Below are 20873 nucleotides of genomic sequence, written 5' to 3' on the forward strand. Positions count from 1 at the left end.
CGCTTCACTGGCACCACTCGCTAAGGAATCCGTCCCGCTTGTTCGAGAAATAGCGGGGAAGAAGCGTTCCAACCCAGGTCTGACTGGCGTGGATGTCCTGGTAGGTGGGGGAACCCCGCAAACAGTCCCTTTATGTTTTGTATGGGGCATATTTGTGCTGAAATTAGTGTTCGGCGAGAACGAAGCTGGAGCTTGCTTACAACACGACCGCTCACGGCACCATCTTGCCACACCCTCCCCCCCCCCCCCCTCGTCTCCTTTGGCTTTTAAACCTGATGTTTTCTTTTGCTTAAACTTTTATTTTGTATTTTTTTTTTGTTTAATTTCTTTAAACCCTTCAATTCACAAGCAGGAAAAGGTTCCTGGTGTGGTAAGGTGTTTTTTTTTAGGGGGGGGGGGGGTCATCTGAAGGTAAAACAACAGAAGATAAGGGGCCCAAGGTCTGTTCTCCTTCTGTGCTAGTGACTCTCAGTAGCAAAGAGCAGCCAGGTGATATTTTAAGGTTCCAGGAAGCACCTCTCTTTTCCCAGTTGTTTAGATTCATTAACACCCTTCCCTGCCTTTCCTGGCTCCTTCCTTCACTTTTCTGTTTTCAATTCTGCCAACCACCTAAATGGCTGGCAAGCACAAGAAGGGCAGTAAGGTAGGGTAAGCTATACTATGGCAAGGTGGTTGTTGAGCATGGTCAGCTGGGACAGGAGTGATCCTCCTACACACTTGCCCATGCAGTTTCCACTCAACTGTACTGAAAATGGCTGCTGTGAGTTCCTGAAGCAATCTCGCAAAACTGCCACGAGTTCCTGTGGCAAACTCGTGAGACTGCTGCTGAAACTTGCTGAGCTGGCAGTCCTTTCAATACGGAGAGACAAGTGACCACTGCATACCATGTAAAATGAGTTTATCTTGTTGGGCACTGGAAGGACCGAATAGGTTTTTATCTGCCGTCATTTCATTTACTATGTTACAAAGTTGGGACCAAGGGTGACTCCTGAGGCAAAGGCACAAGCAATTTAGCAATGTCTGTGACAAAACTAAACAAATCTGCTACAAATCCTTTCCCCTTAGAATGAAGTTTCTGATAGGCACACAAATGACTCTGACAAAGAAGTGAAAGTGGCTGATATAGAGTATAAATAAAACTGCAATTTATTTAAATCCTTTCTAAGTGCCAAAATATATACAGTAACATAGATGTGAAAACAATGAGGCAAACAGCCCATAATAACAAAGGAAAACAGTTATAGGAACTGGAAGATGTGACTCCAAATTCTACAAGATGCTGCCATCACAGCTACTGCATCAAATAAAGTTATTAGCGTACAGAGTTGGGGAGTGTGATCTTAAAAGACACCTTCACTCCCAAACAGTGGGCACAGTTCTGGAGTGAAGTAATTTGCGCACTAGCTGCTCGCCACTGTTTCTCCTCCTCAATGCCAGCACCACCTCCACATTTACAAAGTTGTCCTTACAGGTCAGCTTTTCGTGATGCCCATGAAAAAGAGTCAGGAAAGGGAGGGGAGAGGGGGAGAGAGAGTTTTCTGATGCTACCTCCCTGATTGCTAGGTATTTGGATTGTTTCCAGAGATGCCAAGCTACCCAGTTCCAGGCTGGAGATTTTTGGACAGTCCTGGATTTGTGACTACCCACATTCTGTTGCATTATGGGACCTGCAGCGCTGATTTCAACGGGCAGGTTCAGGCACTACAAATCCCACACTGCTTTGCGATGTAAGTTCCAGTGGCGTTCCTTGGTTCGCTGCCACTTGGGGTGGATCGCCACTGTGCACCCCCCCTCCCCCGGGTGCAACATGACACCCCCCCCAGTGCAGTGTCCCCCTCAGTGCATCACCACCCTTCCCCCCTCAGCGCATCACCTCCAAGCCCCCCCCCCCCCCCCCCCGGGTGCATTCTTCTTACCTGCTGGGGTGCTGGGAGCAGTCACGCAGCTGTCGGCTCCGCCGGTTCCCTGTTACAGGAAGTAACAGCAGAGGGAGCAGGGAACCGACGGAGCCAACAGCTGCAAGGCTGCTCCCTGCACTTAGGGTTAGCATATATGGCTCCAGAAAAAGGAGGACAGATTGAGCCAGTCTGGGTTTTATTTCCATTGCTTTCAATGGAAGCAAAACCCGGACTGGATCAATGTGTCCTCCTTTTTCTGGAGCCATATGCTAACCCTACCTGCACTCCTCCTGCACCCGGGGTGGACCACCCCCATTGCCTCGCCCTCGGTATTCCACTGGTAAGTTCCAAACCAGAGCTGTCCCAAAATCTCCAGCCTGGGTAATTTGACATCTCCGTGTTTCTGTGTTAATTGCAATGTTTCTAATGAATGCTTTGTAAAATGCATATTTTTTTTTTGAGTAAAGTTTGTTTGTAAAAGAAAAAAAATGCTTAGCTGCATTGACAGTGTTTGATGAGCCTGGTCCTTCCCTTTGCCAAACCAGTTTGGATCATGTAAATAAATCCCTGCAAGACAACAATGCAGAGAATGCTAAGAGATAATGGCTCACTTCAGCACAGCAGATTAAATAGTTTCCAGTTACATTACACCCCTTGGAAACCCTCAAGGTGCTGGGAGAATCCAAAAGTTTCTTTGTTTGGTGTCTAGGCCTCTGGAAGGATCTAGAAAGCACTCTATTGGGGGTCTCCTGCTCAGAAGGGGTGGGGGAGAGAGTTTATATAAGGAAAGTGACAGCTGACAAGTCTAATTATAGCCAGCTCAGAAGAGAGACAGAGAACACAAGTCACTACCCTTACCACAAGCCCAAAAGGATAGTGTCTGAGTCATACCCTGTTCAGGCACAACCCAGAAGCTCCATTCAAACGCCTTTACCCTATATCCTAGTGGAGAGGCTCTGGAATGCCTTCACAGCCAATATCCTGCCTATAAAGAGAACAAATCCATTCATCCACCCTCAGTTTAGCAAGCAGCAGGACAGCCATGAGGTAGGTGTGTTTGTGCTGTGATCAGAGATTTCAGCAGCCTATTCTTCTTCTAGTGGGGGACAGAGTTGCCAACCAGATCCAGGTTCACCCAACAGTGAACCTGGATCCAGTTTAGGTTTTACCCCAATTGCATTAAGAAAAGCAAGACTACAAGTCCCTGCATGCAAACCTGGACTGGATCAACCCTGTTGGGCAATTCTGGAGCTAGTTCTCAACCCTAGTGGAGGAGCGTAAGGCTGGTATCACTTGCTGGCTCTCTTAAAATATATGTATCTGTAATTTTTAGGATGGTGGAGGATGGTGGGAATGGATTTAGCTCACACTTTTTTTTTTCAGTAGTAGCTCAAGGTGCATTACATTCAGGTATAATAGGTATCTTTCTGTCCCTAGAGGGCTCTCAATCTAAGTTTGTATCTGAGGGTTAAGTGACTTGCCCAAGATTATAAGGATCAGCAGTGGGATTTTAAACTGGGCTTTCCAGGTTGTTAGTCCAGTGCTCTAACCACCAGGCTATTCTTCCACTGCAGAATGAAGGCAGGATGGTACTGGAGCTGTGGTGGCACACCCAATTTGGACTTAAACTCACCCAAAATTGTGGCACTCGTGCTGTGGCTGGTGGGAATCCCCATCAGCTAAAGATTTCCTCCTCAGGCAGCCAATGCTCTTCCAAATGGCAGCTGGCACCACATACCAGCCCCTCTGCACATGCTCAGTTTTCACCCATGCAGAAGCACTGAGCACGTACGGACTACTGCCAGCGGCGTCAACTCAAGTCAAGCGCTGCCTGTCAGCTGCTGTTTGGAAAAGCACTGGCTGCCTGAGGAAGAAGAAATCTTCAGCTGGTGCAATTTGGGGATCCCCACCAGATGAGGTATTTAATATTTTGTGTATGAGGGTAGGGGGAGAGCAGAGCGGAGGGGGTCCAGGAGGAGCTGAATTCTGTGCCCATCCATTTTGGGCTCAGGCCCACCCAAAATTGGTTGTCTGGCTACGCCCCTGCACTGGAGTCAGGACAATAACAGGATTTCTAATCACCTACATCTGGATTCTTACATTCATTCACTACACCTGTTTCTCATACTCTGCCTTCAACCACCCACTGCTTGCTGCAGCTAGAGACAGGATGCCAGGATGGATGGGCCTTAGTTCTGCTCCACTTTATAAGTACGTAAAGTATTGCCATACTGGGACAGACCGAAGGTCTATCAAGCCCAGCATCCTGCTTCCAACAGTGGCCAATCCAGGTCATGAGTACCTGGCAAGATCCCAAAAAAAGTACAATACATTTTATGCTGCTTATTCTAGAAATAGTCCAAACAAATACAAAATAGCAGAGAATATGAAACGAGTTAGCTTTATAGGTTTACTATGTGAGGTAGAGTCTCATATGGTTAACATGGCTGTTTTCATTTCACTCCATGGTGAATCTCTGCTCGACTGTACGTTTCAATCATTGACTCTTCCCCCACCTACCTCTATCTTTTTGTCATCAGCAAATTTGATAACTTCGCTAGTTACCCCCACCTCTATGAAAATGTTAAAAAGCAATGGTCTCAGCACAGATCCCTGAGGGACCCCACTAACCACCCTTCTCCATTGCGAATAGTGACCATTAACCCTACTCTGTTTCCTATCTTTCAACCAGTTTCTAATCCATAACAATACACTGCCTCCGATCCCATGACTCTCTAACTCCTCTGGAGCCTTTCATGAGGGACTTTGTCAAACGCTTTCTGAAAATCCAGATACACAATGTCCACCGGCTCACCTTTGTCGACATGTTTGTTTAACCCTTCAAAGAAATGCAGTAGATTGGTGAGGCAAGACTTCCCTTCACTAAATCCATGCTTTAGAATGTGCTCTGTTATTTTGTTCTTAATAATAGTCTCTACCATTTTGCCCGGCACCGACGTCAGACTCTCCGGTCTATAATTCCCCGGATCTCGTGGAACCTTTCTTAAAAATCGGCGTTACATTAGCGACCCTCCAATCTTCCGGTACCACGCTTCATTTTAAGGATAAATTACATTTCAACAACAGTAACTCCGCAAGCTCATTTTTTAGTTCCATCAGTACCCTGGGATGAATGCCATCCGGCCCAGGAGATTTGCTACTCTTTAATTTGCAGAACTGCCCCATTACATCATCCAGGTTTACAGAGATTTCATTAAGTTTCTCCGACTCGTCAGCCTCGAATACCCTGTCCGGCACTGGTATCCCAACCAAATCTTGCTTGGTGAAGGCCAAGGCAAAGAACTCATTTAATCTTTCCACTATTTCTTTATCTTCTCTGAGTCCTTTTACTCCCCAGTCATCCAGTGGCCCAATTGATTGTTTTGCCAGTTTCCTGCTTTTTATATACCTGAAAAAATGTTTACTATGTGTTTTTGCCTCTTCCTTTCAAAGTCCTTCTTATCCTTTCTTATCAGCGCTTTGTATTGTATTGGGATGAGATGATGAGACAATATGTTTTTTTCTGTGTTGAGTTTTAGTTGGAATGCATTTGCCCATGAGTTCATGATGTTTAAGCTGAGCTTGATTTTCTTGGTGATTTCTGCCAGGTCGTGTTTGTAGGGGATGTATATTGTGACGTCATCAGCGTAAATGAAAGGGTTAAGGCCTTGGATGGATAAGGCCTTGGCTAGTGGGGTCATCATGAGGTTGAAGAGGATCGATGATAATGGAGAACCTTGCGGTACTCCGCAGTCTGGTTTCCAAGGTGATGATATATTTGTGCTTGATTTCACTTGATATGTTCTGGTGGTTAGAAAACCCTTGATCCATTTGAGAATGTTTCCACTGATTCCGAAGTAATCTAGGAGTGTTAGCAGTATGTTGTGGTTGACCATGTCGAAGGCACTGGACATGTCAAATTGGAGGAGAAGAATGCTTTTAACTATTGCTATTTCCTGCTTGAATTTGGTTAGGAGAGTAAGTAGTACTGTTTCGGTGCTGTGTAGGGGACGAAATCCTGATTGTGACTCGTGTAGTATTGTGAATTTGTTCATGTAATCATTAAGTTGTTTGGTTACCAATCCTTCCATTAGTTTGACTACTAATGGGACAGATGCTACTGGGCGATAGTTGCTGATGTCATTTGTTTTATTCTTGGTGTCTTTCGGTATTGGGGTGAGTAGGATGTTGCCTTTTTCTTTGGGGAAAATACCTTGTTGAAGCATGAAGTTTAAGTAGGATGTGAGATCTGTTATGAAGCAGTGGGGGGCGGATTTTATTAGGTAGCTGGGGCAGGTGTCTGTTGGCTGTTGGAGTATTTTTTAAGTGCCTGGGTAACTGTATCGGCGGTGAGGAGGGCGAAATTTGACCAGATTCGGTCCGCTGGGTATTCACCAGGGATTGGGTCTAGACCATTAATGAAGTTTTCTATGTCCGTGTTGTCCGGAGGTAGAGTTTTACGTAGGTTTGCAATTTTTTCATTTGAAGTATTTAGCAAGGTTGTCTGCAGATGGGATGTCAGTGTTGGATGTGATGACTGGCGTTGTGTCTAGTAGTTAGTTCACGAAATGGTATAGTTCCTTCATGTTTTTGTAATCTGGCCCAATTTTAGTTTTGTAGTATGCGTATTTGTATTTCCTTTGTATTTGTTTCCATGCGTTGAGTTTGTGTTTGTCTTTTATTTTTTTTCCATGCGCGTTCCAGTTTCCTGGATTGTGTTTTTAATTTTTTCAATTTTTAATTGAATCACAATAGCAAGTTGTGTCTGCGTGAAGTTCTTGTTCGTAAGGGTGCTATTTCATCTAATATGTATCTACATCTGTTGTCCCATTCTGAGAGGTAGTATATGGAGTCCGTTTGTGCAGTCCAATCATTATTGTATATCTGTTGCCAGAATGTATCTGAATCTATTTGGCCTCTCGTGGTGTAGTTGTAAGTTCTCATATGTGGATAGGACCCCTTTTCTGCCATTTTAGGGATAGGTTTAGTTTGTAATGGTCGGTCCATTTATTTATTTATTTATTTATTGCACTTGTATCCCACATTTTCCCACCTATTTGCAGGCTCAGTGTGGCTTACAGAGATCTGTTATAGCATCGCCATACAGGTTACATAATACAGCTCGAGTTACAATGAGATCAAGGGATGACAAGAAGAATTGTTCAAGTGAATAAAAGGAAGAAGACATTCAGAGTAAGGCCGGAGTGAGGGAGAGATAAAGTTATGTTATGAGTTCTCATGTAGGCCTTGTTGAAGAGAGAGGTTTTTAGTGATTTGCGAAAGTTAGCTATTTCGTTAATTGTTTTCAAGTTTCTTGGCAGTGCATTCCACAGCTGCGTGCTCAAGTATGAGAAGCTGGTCTGTATTTTAATCCTTTACAACTGGGAAAGTGTAAATTAAGAAAAGTTTGGGCCGATCTTTTAGCATTTCTGGGTGGTAGGTCAACGAGGTCCATCATGTAGGTCAGGGCATCTCCGTGAATGATTTCATGAACAATCGTGCAGATCTTGAACGTAGTACATTCTTTAAGTGGTAGCCAGTGTAGTTTCTTTCTTAGTGGTTTTGCCCTTTCATATTTTGTTTTTCCAAAAATAAGTCTAGCTGGGGGTCACGTGATGCTGAGCTAGGAAGCGGCTGTGAGTGAGGAGCGCTCCCGGTTCTTACCCCGAAAAACAATATTTCTAAAAAGGGCTTGCCAAACATAATTGTAGCCAAGTATCGGAGAACGATCCAGAGAGAGGACTGGTACAAGATTCTATTGCTGGAAAGCGATGGCTCTTCGTGCTCCGTGAAAGGAAAAGGATAAAACGCGCCAAAGCGAAAACAAAATGGCAGATGATGGCGACTCAGGGCAAACAGCATTTAGCTCCGCATGGGTCGCGGAAATTGTGACCGAAGTGAGAAAAGCCATCGACGCCTCTCTGGATCAGCGATTGCAAGGAGTTTCGGACAAGCTCGATACCGTTGACGGAAGGCTGGAGGGATTGAAAGGTGAATTCTCAGCATATTGTCAGCGAGTGTCAGATCTTGAAGATAAGGTACTGCAGTTGGAATCTGGAAAGGATGACCTACATAAAAGAATACGGGTGCTAGAAGACAAATAGATTATGTCAAAAATGGATCTCGGAGAGGGAACCTGCGTCTGGTAGGTGTGCCTAAAAAAATCACCGAGCCCGAGCTCAGAGGTTTCCTGGAAAAGTGGTTGAATAAAAGTCTACAATTAAAGTCAGAGGCGGGAGAGCTGTGCATTGAGCGAGCACATCGCTTAGGCCCGTGAAGAGCAGCGGAGGCGAAGCCCTGAGTGGTCATCTTCAAGCTGCTCAGTTATGTGCACAAAACTGAAATATTGCGAGCCATTAGGAGCAGAGGTGCACTAACAGAAAAGAAAAAAAAGAGGAGAGGGCATAGCACTTATATACCGATCTCATCTCACCATCGAAACCACTGCCAAATCCATGACAACCCATCTCAAAATAGCCTCAGTCAGAATCCACCATAAAATCCTGCTCGACCATCTAAATTGTGTCCTGTTTTACAGACCACCATGCAACTGGAATGAAAGCCAGTCAGACTTCATGGACTTAATTTCAAACACATGTGTATCCAACTCCAATATACTAGTATTAGGAGACATTAACCTTCACCTAGAAGACCCAAACTCCACCAACGCAAGGACTTCCTTAATTTATGTGATCTTACATGGCCACACATGCAAACAACCCATGCGAAGGGGCATACACTCAACCTCATCTCACACAAACTGTCCACTGATCAGAACCTACTAATAACAGAAACTAGATGGACGGAAACACTATTTTGAGATGGGTTGTCATGGATTTGGCAGTGGTTTCGATGGTGAGATGAGATCGGTATATAAGTGCTATGCCCTCTCCTCTTTTTTTCTTTTCTGGTCCAGTGAATGATTTTATATCCTGGCGGACATAGGTTTAAGATGATAGGGTCTTCCTGATTATGGATCCAGGTTTCAGTAATGAAGAGTAAATCCAGTTTTGCTGACATGATCCAGTCTGTTACTATTGTTGTTGTGTTTACTACGGATCTGGCATTGACGTAGCCTACTATTTTTTGGTATGGGTCTTCTGTGTTCGGTGTTATGTGGACTTTTGTCAGTTGTCGTTTCTCAGTTTGTGTGGGTTTTTTTGACCTTTCTTTTCCTTTTGTTGAGGTTGTACACATGTTGGTGTTCTTCCTTTGTTTTGGTGGTTGTTGGTTTGCTGAGGTGTGGTGTGTCTGGTCAGTATTTGGTAATTGTGTAGTATGGGTATAGTGTTGATTTCTGCGAGTGGGGTGGTAGATGGATCTGGGATAAGGAGTAGATTGCTAGGAGTAGTTTGACGGTGTTCATTATGGTATCAATTCACTTGGGCTATTGGTATGCCGATTTGATAGGGTGCGTAGTAGGATTTTGTACTTTGGGATGGAGTCTTGTATTCTGGCTTTGTGTGTTTTATGTATTTTTGGCTTGTCTTTGAGTTGTTGGTATCTGTGGTGGCTCTGGTGTTTCATGTATTGATTAAGTGTAGATAATTTACTCAAGGTTAGATACCAAGATGAGCCATCTCAGGGTGTCGGGACTCTGTGGTTCCTAGGGTTGTGTCGGTGGTTGGATGTAGGGGTCTGGGAAGAGGCCATTAAATATTCAGATGTGTTGTTCCAGGATATAGAGACTCTGTAGTTCTGAGAGCTATTTCGGTGGTTGAAGGCAGGAGTCCGAGGAAAGGCCGCTGCGTTGTGGAGATGAGGGGATGTCGAACAGTTAGCACTCGGGGCTGGGAGTCTGGGGAGTGTTGAGGTCCGGCAGGGTGGCGCTGCGCTCCAATAGTAAGGAGGAAGACGTGGCCAGCCCTCGGTGGCCTTTGGCGACCCGATCCGATGGTCGGTCAGACGGTCGGTCAGTCTACCCGGCAGCCACATTTAATATTTAACATTACACATTTAACAGCAATTAGAACAATCATATAACAGAAATATGATACATTTACATTATCATCATCACTTGCATTCCCGCACAATCCAAAATGTTCTAGGCGGCTAATAATAATAATAACATACATAATTAAAACATATAATAAAGTAACAACATAACATCTTACTCGCATTTCATCAGGCCTTATTCAATAATAATCCCTACTTAATCAGTTATAGACATACACTGAGTCCAGCCTAACAACATATTGTGGCAAATCTCTATCTCAGATGTTATACCCTGAAAGGCTTTGCTTAACACAAGACTATCTCTACTTCAGGAAGCAGGTGAAAGCTTGGCTCTTCAACCAATGGAAGAAGGTCCCGCACAGGCGACTGATTAATAAACTGAATGCCCTTGGTGTGGGACCTAAAGTGACTGAGTTAAAAACTGGTTAAGTGGAATGAGATGGAGAGTAGTGGTAAATGGAGCTTGCTCTGAGGAAAGGGCTGCTATCAGTGGTGTACCGCAGGGTTCGGTCCTCGGGCCGGCTCTTTTTAACATCTTCATGAGTGATATTGTGGAAGAACTGTCTGGTAAGGTTTGTCTCTTTGCAGATGATACCAAACTCTGTATTAGGGTGGACACCCCAGAAGATATAGATGGTATGAAGAAGCTTGAAGAATGGTCTGATAATTGGCAACTAAGATTTAATGCTAAGAAATGCAGGGTCATGCACTTGGGGTACAAGAATCCAAGGGAAAGGTATATTATAGGGTGTGAAGTGCTTTTGTGTATGAAAGAAGAGCGGAACTTGGGGGGGGGTGATTGTGTCTGATGACCTTAAGGTGGCCAAACAGGTGGAAAAGGCAATGGCCAAAGCCAGAAAGATGCTTGGGTGCATAAGGAGAGGGATGTCCAGCAGGAAAAAAGAAGTGATAGTGCCCCTGTATAAGTCTCTGGTGAGGTCCCATGTAGAGTACTGTGTGCAATTCTGGAGACCGCACCTACGGATAGATATAAACAGGATGGAGTCGGTCCAGAGGGCAGCTACAATATTGGTAAGCGGTCTTTGTCATAAAATATATAGGGACAGGCTCATGAAACTCAATATGTATAAGCAGGAAGAGAGGCAAGAGACGGGGGATATCATAGAGACATTTAAATACCTCAGTGGCGTCAATATACAGGAGGTGAGCCTTTTTCAAATGAAGGAAAACTCTAGAATGAGGGGGGGATATGATGAAGTTAAAAGGAAATAGACTTAGGAGGAATCTAAGAAAATGCTCTCACGGAAAGGGTGGTGGACGTTGTGGAGATGGGGACTGTGTTAGAGTTTAAGAAAGCGTGGGACAGGCATTTGCAATTCCTTAGTGGTTAGTGGTTACTGAGGATGGGCAGACTGGATGGGCCATTTGGCCCTTATCTGCTGTGATGTTTCTATGTTTCTATTGTTACTGCTGTAATTGTCTATTGCTTATGTTTGACTTATTCTTGTCTTCAAAAAGGCAGTAAATAAAATCCTAATAAATAAATAAATACATCTATTTTTCCACTGTTATACCATATGCTTGCTGAAATAACAAGGTTTTGAATCAGTACAGTACAAACAATATCATAAGACAGCATCAAAGAACATTCAAATAACAAAGATATAATTCAATGTCGGCATAATACTAATGAAACATCTAAAAAGCAATACAATAGAACATTTGAATAACATAGATGTAATACATCTGCATAATATTAATGAAACATCTAAAGCACGCATTAGAACATTCAAATAACATAGATATGATGCTATTGCTTTTCTTCAATACAGATTACCAGGTAGCTGAGGGGCCAAGTGCAGATATATATAGATGGGGACAAGATAGGTACAGTACTACAGAATCTATCTTATTACTTTGTATCTAGGCAGGGCTGTAGCTAGCTATGTGTGGCTGGTGTGACCGCATAGGGTGCCCTGTCCATTGGCTTCCCTTACTGATGTCATTGAAATGGACAGAGTGAGAGTACAATGGGAGCAGCTGGGGGGGGGGGGGGGGGGGGGGAGGGTGTTGCACAGCTTGTGATGTTTCTGTCTCTTACCTCATTCAGGATCTCACCATACATTACTGATATAATCCACCTCACTTGGGAACTGTGTAATCAGGATAGTTGCTGGACAAAATGGTGCTGTGTGCAAAGGTTGCTTTCAGTATCCCCCTTCCCTGTCAACCTTGCTGCATTTTTGAGTCAGTCTGTAAGCATGCATGGGGTTCTCATGGCTTATCACCCTTTTGTCCGTCCCTTGTTATGGCCCTAAGTGTAATTTTAAATTTCTTTTAGAACTGATTCCTACTGGATCTCTATGTTTGTTTGTTTATTTATTTTTTAAAGACAACCTGCAAAAACCCTCTGGTACGACCGCCCGAAATACGTCTTTCTGGAGTTTTGTGTGGAAGATAGCCAAGATGTTAAAGTAGACATTGAAAGGCAGAAGCTGGTCTTTAGGTAAGTCAGTGCATCTCAGTCTGGTAGCAGAATGAACAACATTCCTCCTTCAGAATAGGGGGTGGTCAAAATCGGTTTCTTCGGTTTTGACTGAAACCAAATCTGTGGCTGAAATTCGCCACTCTGGCCCCTAGGACCTGGCTCAGCCCCACCCCCGCACAGAATGAATCCTCCCTCCCCCCCCCCCCCCCCCCCCCCCTGAGCAGAATGAGCATCCCCCTAGTGGTCTACTAGCTAATTGGGGCTGGAATGATCCCCAGTTGCTCCTGCCCATGTCTGCTCCTCTGCCAAAATGGCTGCCATGACCTCCTGAGCTAGGGGACACAGCATAAAGTTTTGGTTTTGGCCAAAACCAAAACAAGGTCGAACACAAATATTTGGCCAGTTTCAGTGCTGAAGCTTGATCCAAAACTGAAACTTGGTCGACCTCTATACAAGACTATCTCAGGCATCAGGACACCTGGGTGTACACAGCTGTTTTGTTTTTTTTCTTTTTTTTTTAATCTAAATGTTTTCCTGGTTATATTGGTGTCTCTGTTTTTGAGGACAGGTGCATGAATGCCGATGGAGTTGAAATGTACAATGAGATCCAGTTGTATGACACAGTTCAACCAGGCGTAAGTACTAACATGGCATCTTTTCACTGGTTGGTTATCCCGCCCTCCGTATTGCATGCTAGCTGGATGAAGAAGGAAACCATAGGACCCGACTCTGTGGGTGCTATGGGTGCTTGAGCACCCACAATATTTAGAAAATTCCATGTATGTGTCCAGGGAAGGGTTATTTCCACTGGGCTTAGCACCCCTAATAATTTTGAAAAGTTGGCTCCTACTGTATTTTTATGCAATAATGTGCACGCATATGTAATGTGCAAATAGTGAGTCTATGGTGCTCTTTTTCGAAGCAGATGGACTTTTTTTTGGCCATTTTGAGATGGCCACCTGCTGAAAATGCCCAAATCATGATTTTTGAAAGGCAGAATGTGGAAGTTTTACACTGCAGTATGTCCAAACAGCAAGGGTACATGTTGGAAGCGTGTTACGGGTGGGACTAGGGCAGGCCCAAAATTAGGACGTCTTTCAGTGATAATGGAGCAGAAAGAAACATCCAAGACAAAAAAAAAAAAAAGAAGAGGTTTCAGTGAAGTCTAGGGTACAAAAAGGTGGCCTGATTGAGCAGCTGACCACAGGAGAGATGAAGGCATGACCCCATCCTTAATCTCTCAGTGTTTACTGACCCAGTCCCACGCCTCTAAGAAGCAAAAATGACAGTGGATACCAGGCTGTATGATAGCTTCAGGTATTATCAGTGACGTTCCTAGGGTGGCTGACTCCTGGGGCGGATCACTGATGCGCCCCCCCCCCCCCCCGGTGCAGCGTGATCCCCACACCCCCGACGAAAGGACACCCCCTCCCCCCTGGCGAAAGGACAGCCCCCCCCCCGGGGTGCATTTTTACCTGCTGGGGGGGTGCTGCGCGCCTGTCGGCTTCGCTCGTTCCATGCTCCCTCTGCCCCGGAACAGGAAGTAACCTGTTCCGGGGCAGAGGGAGCACGGAACGAGCGGAGCCGACAGGTGCGCGGCACCCCCCCCCCCAGCGGCGTGCACCCGGGGTGGACCGCACCCACCGCCCCCCCTTGGTACGCCACTGGGTATTATGGCCATTCCTAATTGAGCAGCAAGCAAGTGTAAGGAGTAGCCTAATGGTCAGTGTAGTGCACTTTGAACAACGGGAACCAGGTGTAACTCCTACTTTAACTCTTTCATTTCTGCACAAATATATGAGCCCTCCTGGAACATAGAAATATCTCCTGTACCAAAATTTATAAGACACTTGCAAGTGTGATGGCTACTGTAGTGGTGGACCTTTACGTACAGGAGATGTTTATCTGGAATTAAGGTGGATTTGTATCTGGTTCCATTGTTTAAAGTCCAGTGCATTGACCACTAGGCTGCCCCTCTGCTCTGCAGGGACGTCTGTGTGGCCATTTTTGTGCAAATGAAGACGGTTTTGTTCCTGGTTTTTTTTTGCGTTCATATTTTGGTGCTGGGCAGACTTCTACGGTCTACGCCCTGATCGGACTGAATAGATATGGAAGGGCTTGAGTGTAAATTTTAAGGGGCTTCGACGTTATCTTCAGAACATTTAGTATAAGAACAGTGCTGGGCAGACTTCTACGGTCTGTGCCCTGAGAATGGCAAGGACAAATCAAACTCGGGTGTACATATAAAGTATCACATACCACGTAAAATGAGTTTATCTTGTTGGGCAGACTGGATGGGCCATTCAGGTCTTTATCTGCCGTCATTTACTATGTTGCTATGGATGTTTCATTTTGGACATTTTCAGTGCAAAAATGTTCTGCTCACATATTTTTGAACAAGAAATCCCGTTTTTCATGTTCAAAAATGGCTGTTTAAATGGACGTATTTTTTTTTTTGATGTTCTGAGCAGGACGATCCAATTTTGACTTGGGACGTTCTTTCAAAAATCCCCCTCCATGTAAAAATAAATTGGTGTAACGCCCATGCATATAACGCACATTCTTTTTCTAAGACACATTAATTGCCAAACTAACATATTTGTTTTAAAGGGCTTTTCTTTTAAGGTTCTTGCAGGCATTATTACTGAACCCTAACCAGCAAAAAGCCTAAAAAGAAAAAGCCTTAAAACCAAATCCGCTAATTTTGCAATTAGTGCATCTTAGTAAAACACACCCATGCATGACATCAGGATGGCACATGCGTACATGCGTATTGTATGCAGTTGGTCAGCGGCATAGTTTGGGTGGAGTTGCTAAGTACACATTTTATAAAATTACACGTTTTTACACACATACCTTTAGAGCAAGGGTAAATTTATGATAAAGCTATGGGGGGGGGGGGGGGCGTTTTACAAGTAAATTTTAGGTATCTGTGTTGTCTTTCTAAAATAGGTGTGTTTTGTGACTTTTATAAAATTTGGGTGCAGGACTGTAGGGGAGCAGTAATACACATTGGGGTGAAACAGAGGTGTACTGACCATTGGGACAATAGGGTAGTACCCAGGGGCCCAGATCACCATCAGTCCGCCCCTGGGGTGAGACACTGATAGCACAAACCAGGAGAGAGACCTTGGGGTGATAATCCAGCTTATAATCGAAAGAGAAAAACGCCTATATTTCGACCCAAATCGGGAGGTGGGCGTGTTTCTCGCAAAGGCGCCCAAATCGGTATAATCGAAAGCCAATTTTGGGCATTTCCAACTGCATTCCGTCACGGAAATGAATAAAGTTGATGGGGGCATGTCGGAGGCGTGGTTGAGGTGGGACTGGGGAGTGGTTATCAGCCGAGGAGAGATGGGCGTCTTTAGCTGATAATAAAAAAAAAAAAAAGGCGTTTTTACCGCGATTTTGGGTCACTTTTTTTGGACCCTTTTTTTTTCACAAACAAGTCCCAAAAAAGTGCCCCAACTGCCCAGATGACCACTGGAGGGAATCAGGGATGACCTCTCCAGACTCCCCCAGTGGTCACTAACCCCCTCCCACCAAAAAAAAACCCCACTTTAAAAGCTTTTTTTCCAGTCTCTATGCCAGCTTCAAATGCCGTACCCACCTCCATGACAGCAGAATGTGTTCTATCCTCTGACAGCCTTTCCCTGGTTCTGATGTGGCTCTCGGGTGCACTACAGGGTCACATCAGCATTGCATTGTGGTGGGTGTAGGGTATTGGGCTCCGTGATTTCATTAGCTTGTGTTACAGTCTCACGATCTTGGTAGTTGGTAGGCTGTTCTCCCATGGTGCTTTCCCCCCTGCCTACTGGGTCAGAGTGTGCCCTGTTTTGTTTCCGGTAGTCCATGAGGTAGTGGCCATTTTTGTAAGCCAGTTTTAGATCCCTTTCACGTGTTAGCCACGTTACAGAACTTAGTTCTTACCTTGAATGTGGCTGAAAGAGGGCATTGTACACCATTCTGCCAGCTCGGACCTACTGCTCATCTCAGTACCAGGGAGACTCGTTGCCAGTGGGGCACAACCTCTGATCTGCAGTTAACTGAGTAAACGTGCTTATTCCAATAAAGGACGTTTTTGGAGAGATTAGTCTTCAGGTGTAAACTGGTGTGCCAATGTTATACAGCAGTAACAAGTCCTAGAGGCCTGCATGTATGCAGGTCCCTGGAGCACTTTTAGTGGGTACCACAGTGCACTTCAGGCAGGTGGACCCAGGCCCATCCCCCCCCACCTGTAACACTTGTGCTGGTAAATGGGAGGCCTCCAAAACCACATGTAGGTGCCCCCTTCACCCCTAAGAGCTATGGTAGTGTTGTACATTTGTGGGTAGTGGGTTTTGGGGGAGGGGGGTTGAGAGCTCAGCAACCGTGGTAAAGGAGCTATGCATGTGGGAGCTTTTTCTGAAGTCCACCGCACTGACCTAGGGTGCTCAGTTGGTGTCCTGGCATATCAGGAGGGCCAGTGTACTACCAATCCTGGCCCTCCCACGACCAAATGGCTCGGATTAGGACGTTTTTGAGCTGGGCGTTTTTTGTTTCCATTATCGCTAAAAAAAACAAACGCCCAGCTCAAAAACTTCCATTTTTTTCGAAAATACGGTTCGGTCCGCCCCTTCACGGACCCGTTCTCGGAGATAAACGCCCATGGAGATAGGCGTTTGCGTTCGATTGTGCCCTCCACGTCTCCTAAAACCAACAGAATTAAAATATAACAAAAAGAATAGGAAGCTAAAAAGAAAAGGAAGCTTATAAACTCAGGAAAGTCTCAAGAAGTTGAGGATTAGCCTATGGTTTCAAGGAGTTTTCTGCACTTGATCTTCAGGCTGCCTGTTGTCATTTTGTTTGTAGAATGAGCTATTGACCTGTGAACATCCCTAATGGACCTAATAAATCATTTGGGAGGAGGCCTGAGGGGAGAAATGTGATTCATGGACACTGGACAACTCAGATTAGTCCAGATGAGCAAGGGATTGAAGGAGGGAGAATTCAGAGCTTGACCTACATACATCCCTTGTTTTGACCTATCATAAATTGCAAACTGACTGTGATCTGTGTATGAAACACCCTTTCATCTTCTCTGAAATTTTATTTCTTTTGCTGCAGGACTCCAGAGAGAAACGCTCAGGTAGATCTATCACCTGCTTCCTGAGAAAGCTGAGGGAGAAGAAAGCCTGGCCGCGTCTCACCAAAGAGAACAACAAGGTGAGGTGGAGATAGTAGCAGGTATTGCTCATCCCTGAGGGGAATTCGGGAAGCCAACTTTGGGAAAACAATTGGGAGTGTTAAATGGAGTGGAGGAGTGGTCTAGTGGTTAGAGCACCTCCCTTGACATCCAGAGGTGGCCAGTTCAAATCCCACTGCTGCTCCTCGTGATCTTGGGCAGGTCACTTAACCCTCCATTGCAAAATCCAAAATAAATAAATAAATGCAACCCAAATATCCCTCTCCTGGATACAGTGAAAGTTTGCTCAGCATCTGGAGAGTTAGCACCTATGAATGGAAACTGCAAAAATGGGCAGGACAGGATGTTGGGAATTCAAGAAATTCCAGCATTATAGAAGCCTGGTGTCAACCACTAAAAAAGTGGGAAAAGGTACTTTAAAAACCAGTGCCCTAGCAGTATTGAAAATACATCATTTCTTCTAACACAGGGAATTTGTAGAAACATAGAAATGTTGGCAGATAAGGGCCAAAAGGCCCATTCTCAGTAACCACAGGCCTGTCCCATGCTTTCTTAAATCTGACACAGTTCTCATCTCCATGACCTCCACGGGGAGGCCATTCCACACATCCACCACCATTTCCGTGAAAGAGTATTTTCTTAGATTCCTCCTAAGCCTATTTCCTCTTAAGTTCATCCTTTGCCCCCTCATTCCAGAGTTCCTTCATTTGGAAAAAGGCTCACCTCCTGTATATTAACGCCACTGAGGCATTTAAACGTCTCATATCCCCTCTCTTCCAGCATATACATGTTGAGGTTCCTAAGCTTGTCCCTATATGCAGGGCCGGTCCTAGGGTTTCTGGCGCCCTCCTGCAGCCTATTAGTCGGCACCCCTACCCATCCATGGGCGGGATCACTATGGCTCTGCCCCTACAGTAGTCACACCCCTTTTACTAGCCATGGCATCATTGAAAATATTACACCAGTATCTATACATGCTTTTTTTTGTTGTTTTCATTATAAATAATTTCTGTAAGCTGTTACAGCTCCTTTATACTCCAAAATGACACAAACCAAATTAGCATACAGACCAGGAATTATGAGAACAGACAGTCTTGCCAACTCTGAAAAACAATGTGTTAGCAAAATCTCTGAATCTAACAACTACTACTACTACTACTTAGCATTTCTATAGCGCTGCCAGGGTTAGTCCCTACTCAAGAGAGCTTACAATCTAAAGGACAGATCCCTATTCAGACACTTGGCCTTGCAGTCACACATGCAGAACAGAGATAGCCCCTCTTCAAATTCTTCAAAAATTAACCTGAAATCCTAAGAAGTTAGACTCTGCATGCAGCACAATACCAGAAAAACAGAAAGAAACACATTGCTATACATTGCAAAATAAGATAGCAGATGTAGCAGATGTAAATTTTCAAAGTGGACATATTCCAAACACTAAAATGAAAATAAAATGATTTTTTTCTACCTTTGTTGTCTGGTGACTTTGTTTTTCTGATCATGCTGGCCCAGTATCTGATTCTGCTGCTATCTGTCCTCTTAACTCCGTTTCCAGGGCTTCCTTTCCATTTATTTCTTTACTTTCTTCCTTTCTTCTTCATTTCTTGCTCTATATCCATAAGTAAAAGCTGGGCCCTCCGCAGACTTGACTGTCCAGTGGATCTAGCTTCTGCCTATTTTCTCCATCCATGTGCAGTTTTTCTCCTCTCTTCCTTTTCCCTCATCTTATCTCTCTTCCCTCCCCTCCATCCATGTCCAGCATTTCTTCTCTCTCCCTTCCCCTCCATCCATGTGTATCTCCTTCCTGTCTTCCCTCCCCTCCATCCATGTCCAACAATTCTCTCCCTGCCCTCACCTCCATCCACCCATGTCCAGCAACTCCCCTGCCCTCCATCCATCTATCCATCCATATCCAGCAATTCTCCTCTCCCCGGCTGCCCCCCTCCATCCATCCATATCCAGCAATTCTCCTCTCTCTCCCCTGCCCTCCCCTCCATGTCCAGCAATTTCTTCTCTCTCCCTGGGCCCTGCCCTCCCATCCATGTCCATCCTTGCTCCTCTCTCTCCTTCCCTCCTCCATCCATCCATATCCAGCAGTTCTCCTCCCTCCCCTCCATGTCCAGCAATTTCTCCTCTCTCCCTGGGCCCTGCCCTCCCATCCATGTCCACCGATGCTCCTCTCTCTCCTTCCCTCCTCCATCCATCCATATCCAGCAATTCTCCTCCCTCCCCTCCATGTCCAGCAATTTCTCCTCTCTCCCTGGGCCCTGCCCTCCCATCCATGTCCATCGATGCTCTCTCCCCTGCCCCCCTCCATCCATCCATCCATATCCAGCAATTTCTCCTCTCTCCCTGGGCCCTGCCCTCCCATCCATGTCCATCAATGCTCCTCTCTCCCCTTCTCTCCTTCATCCGTCCATATCCAGCAATTCTCCTCCCTCCCCTCCATGTCCAGCAATTTCTCCTCTCTCCCTGGGCCCTGCCCTCCCATCCATGTCCATCAATGCTCCTCTCTCCCCTGCCCCCCTCCATCCATCCATATCCAGCAATTCTCCTCCTCCCCCTCCCCTCCTTGTCCAGCAATTTATCCTCTCTCCTTGGGCCCTGCCCTCCCATCCATGTCCATCGATCAATGCTGCTCTCTCCCCTGCCCTCCCGCTCCCATGCCATGTCCACCTGCCCACCCTCTTCTCTGGTTTAAATCTTGTTTAAATTTACCTCCGATGTGGCAGCAGCGGCGCAGCATCAGTGAAAGCGCTGCTGCCGACGTCTCCCAGCCTTCCCTTCGCTCGTTCATTCCCTCAGTGTCCCGCCTTCTTCTGATGTCATTTCCTTGTGAGGGCGGAACACAGAGGGAACGAACGAGCGAAGGGAAAGCTAGAGACGTCGGGCAGCAGCGCTTTCACTGATGCTGCGCAGCTGCTGCAACGTTGGAGGTAAATTTAAATACAAGATTTAAATCCCCCAGTGCGGCGCGGGTACCGGAGCAGGAAACCAAAGGCAGGGCTGCTGTCGGGGTCCGGGAGCTGAAGTAAGCGGCGAGGGTAAACATGGTGCGGCCGCGCCCTCCTGCCATGCTTACTGGGTTGGACCGGCCCTGCCTATACTGTATGTCTTATGACCAAGACTGCTTACTAATTTTGTAGCCGCCCTCTGGACCGACTCCATCCTGTTTATATCTTTTTGTAAGTGCGGTCTCCAGAATTTCACACATTTCTCTAAAGGGGGCCTCACCAGGGTACTATCACCTATTTTTTCCTGCTGGTCATCCTTCTCCTTATATAGCCAAGCATCACTTTTTCTACCTAATTGGAGACCTTAAGGTCATCAGACTCAATCACTTTAAAGTCCTGCTCTTCTTTCATATACAGAAGCACTTCACCCC

At 45.5% G+C, this 20873-nt stretch overlaps 1 protein-coding gene across 1 annotated transcript in view; it reads left to right on the forward strand.

The window, feature by feature from the left end:
- Window positions 1–2739: 2739 nt before the first annotated feature.
- The window catches only part of LOC115481413 (alanyl-tRNA editing protein Aarsd1-like), a 194239-nt gene continuing 176105 nt past the window's right edge, over window positions 2740–20873 (forward strand). Inside the window, exons 1-4 of the mRNA XM_030220501.1 lie at window positions 2740–2945; window positions 12208–12321; window positions 12872–12938; window positions 17410–17508. Of these exons, the coding sequence (XP_030076361.1) occupies window positions 2941–2945; window positions 12208–12321; window positions 12872–12938; window positions 17410–17508 (285 nt within the window). The 5' untranslated portion in view covers window positions 2740–2940. The remainder of the gene's footprint in view (window positions 2946–12207; window positions 12322–12871; window positions 12939–17409; window positions 17509–20873) is intronic.

The sequence above is a fragment of the Microcaecilia unicolor genome, chromosome 12, assembly GCF_901765095.1.
Source record: "Microcaecilia unicolor chromosome 12, aMicUni1.1, whole genome shotgun sequence".
In the NCBI taxonomy this organism is placed as follows: domain Eukaryota; kingdom Metazoa; phylum Chordata; class Amphibia; order Gymnophiona; family Siphonopidae; genus Microcaecilia; species Microcaecilia unicolor.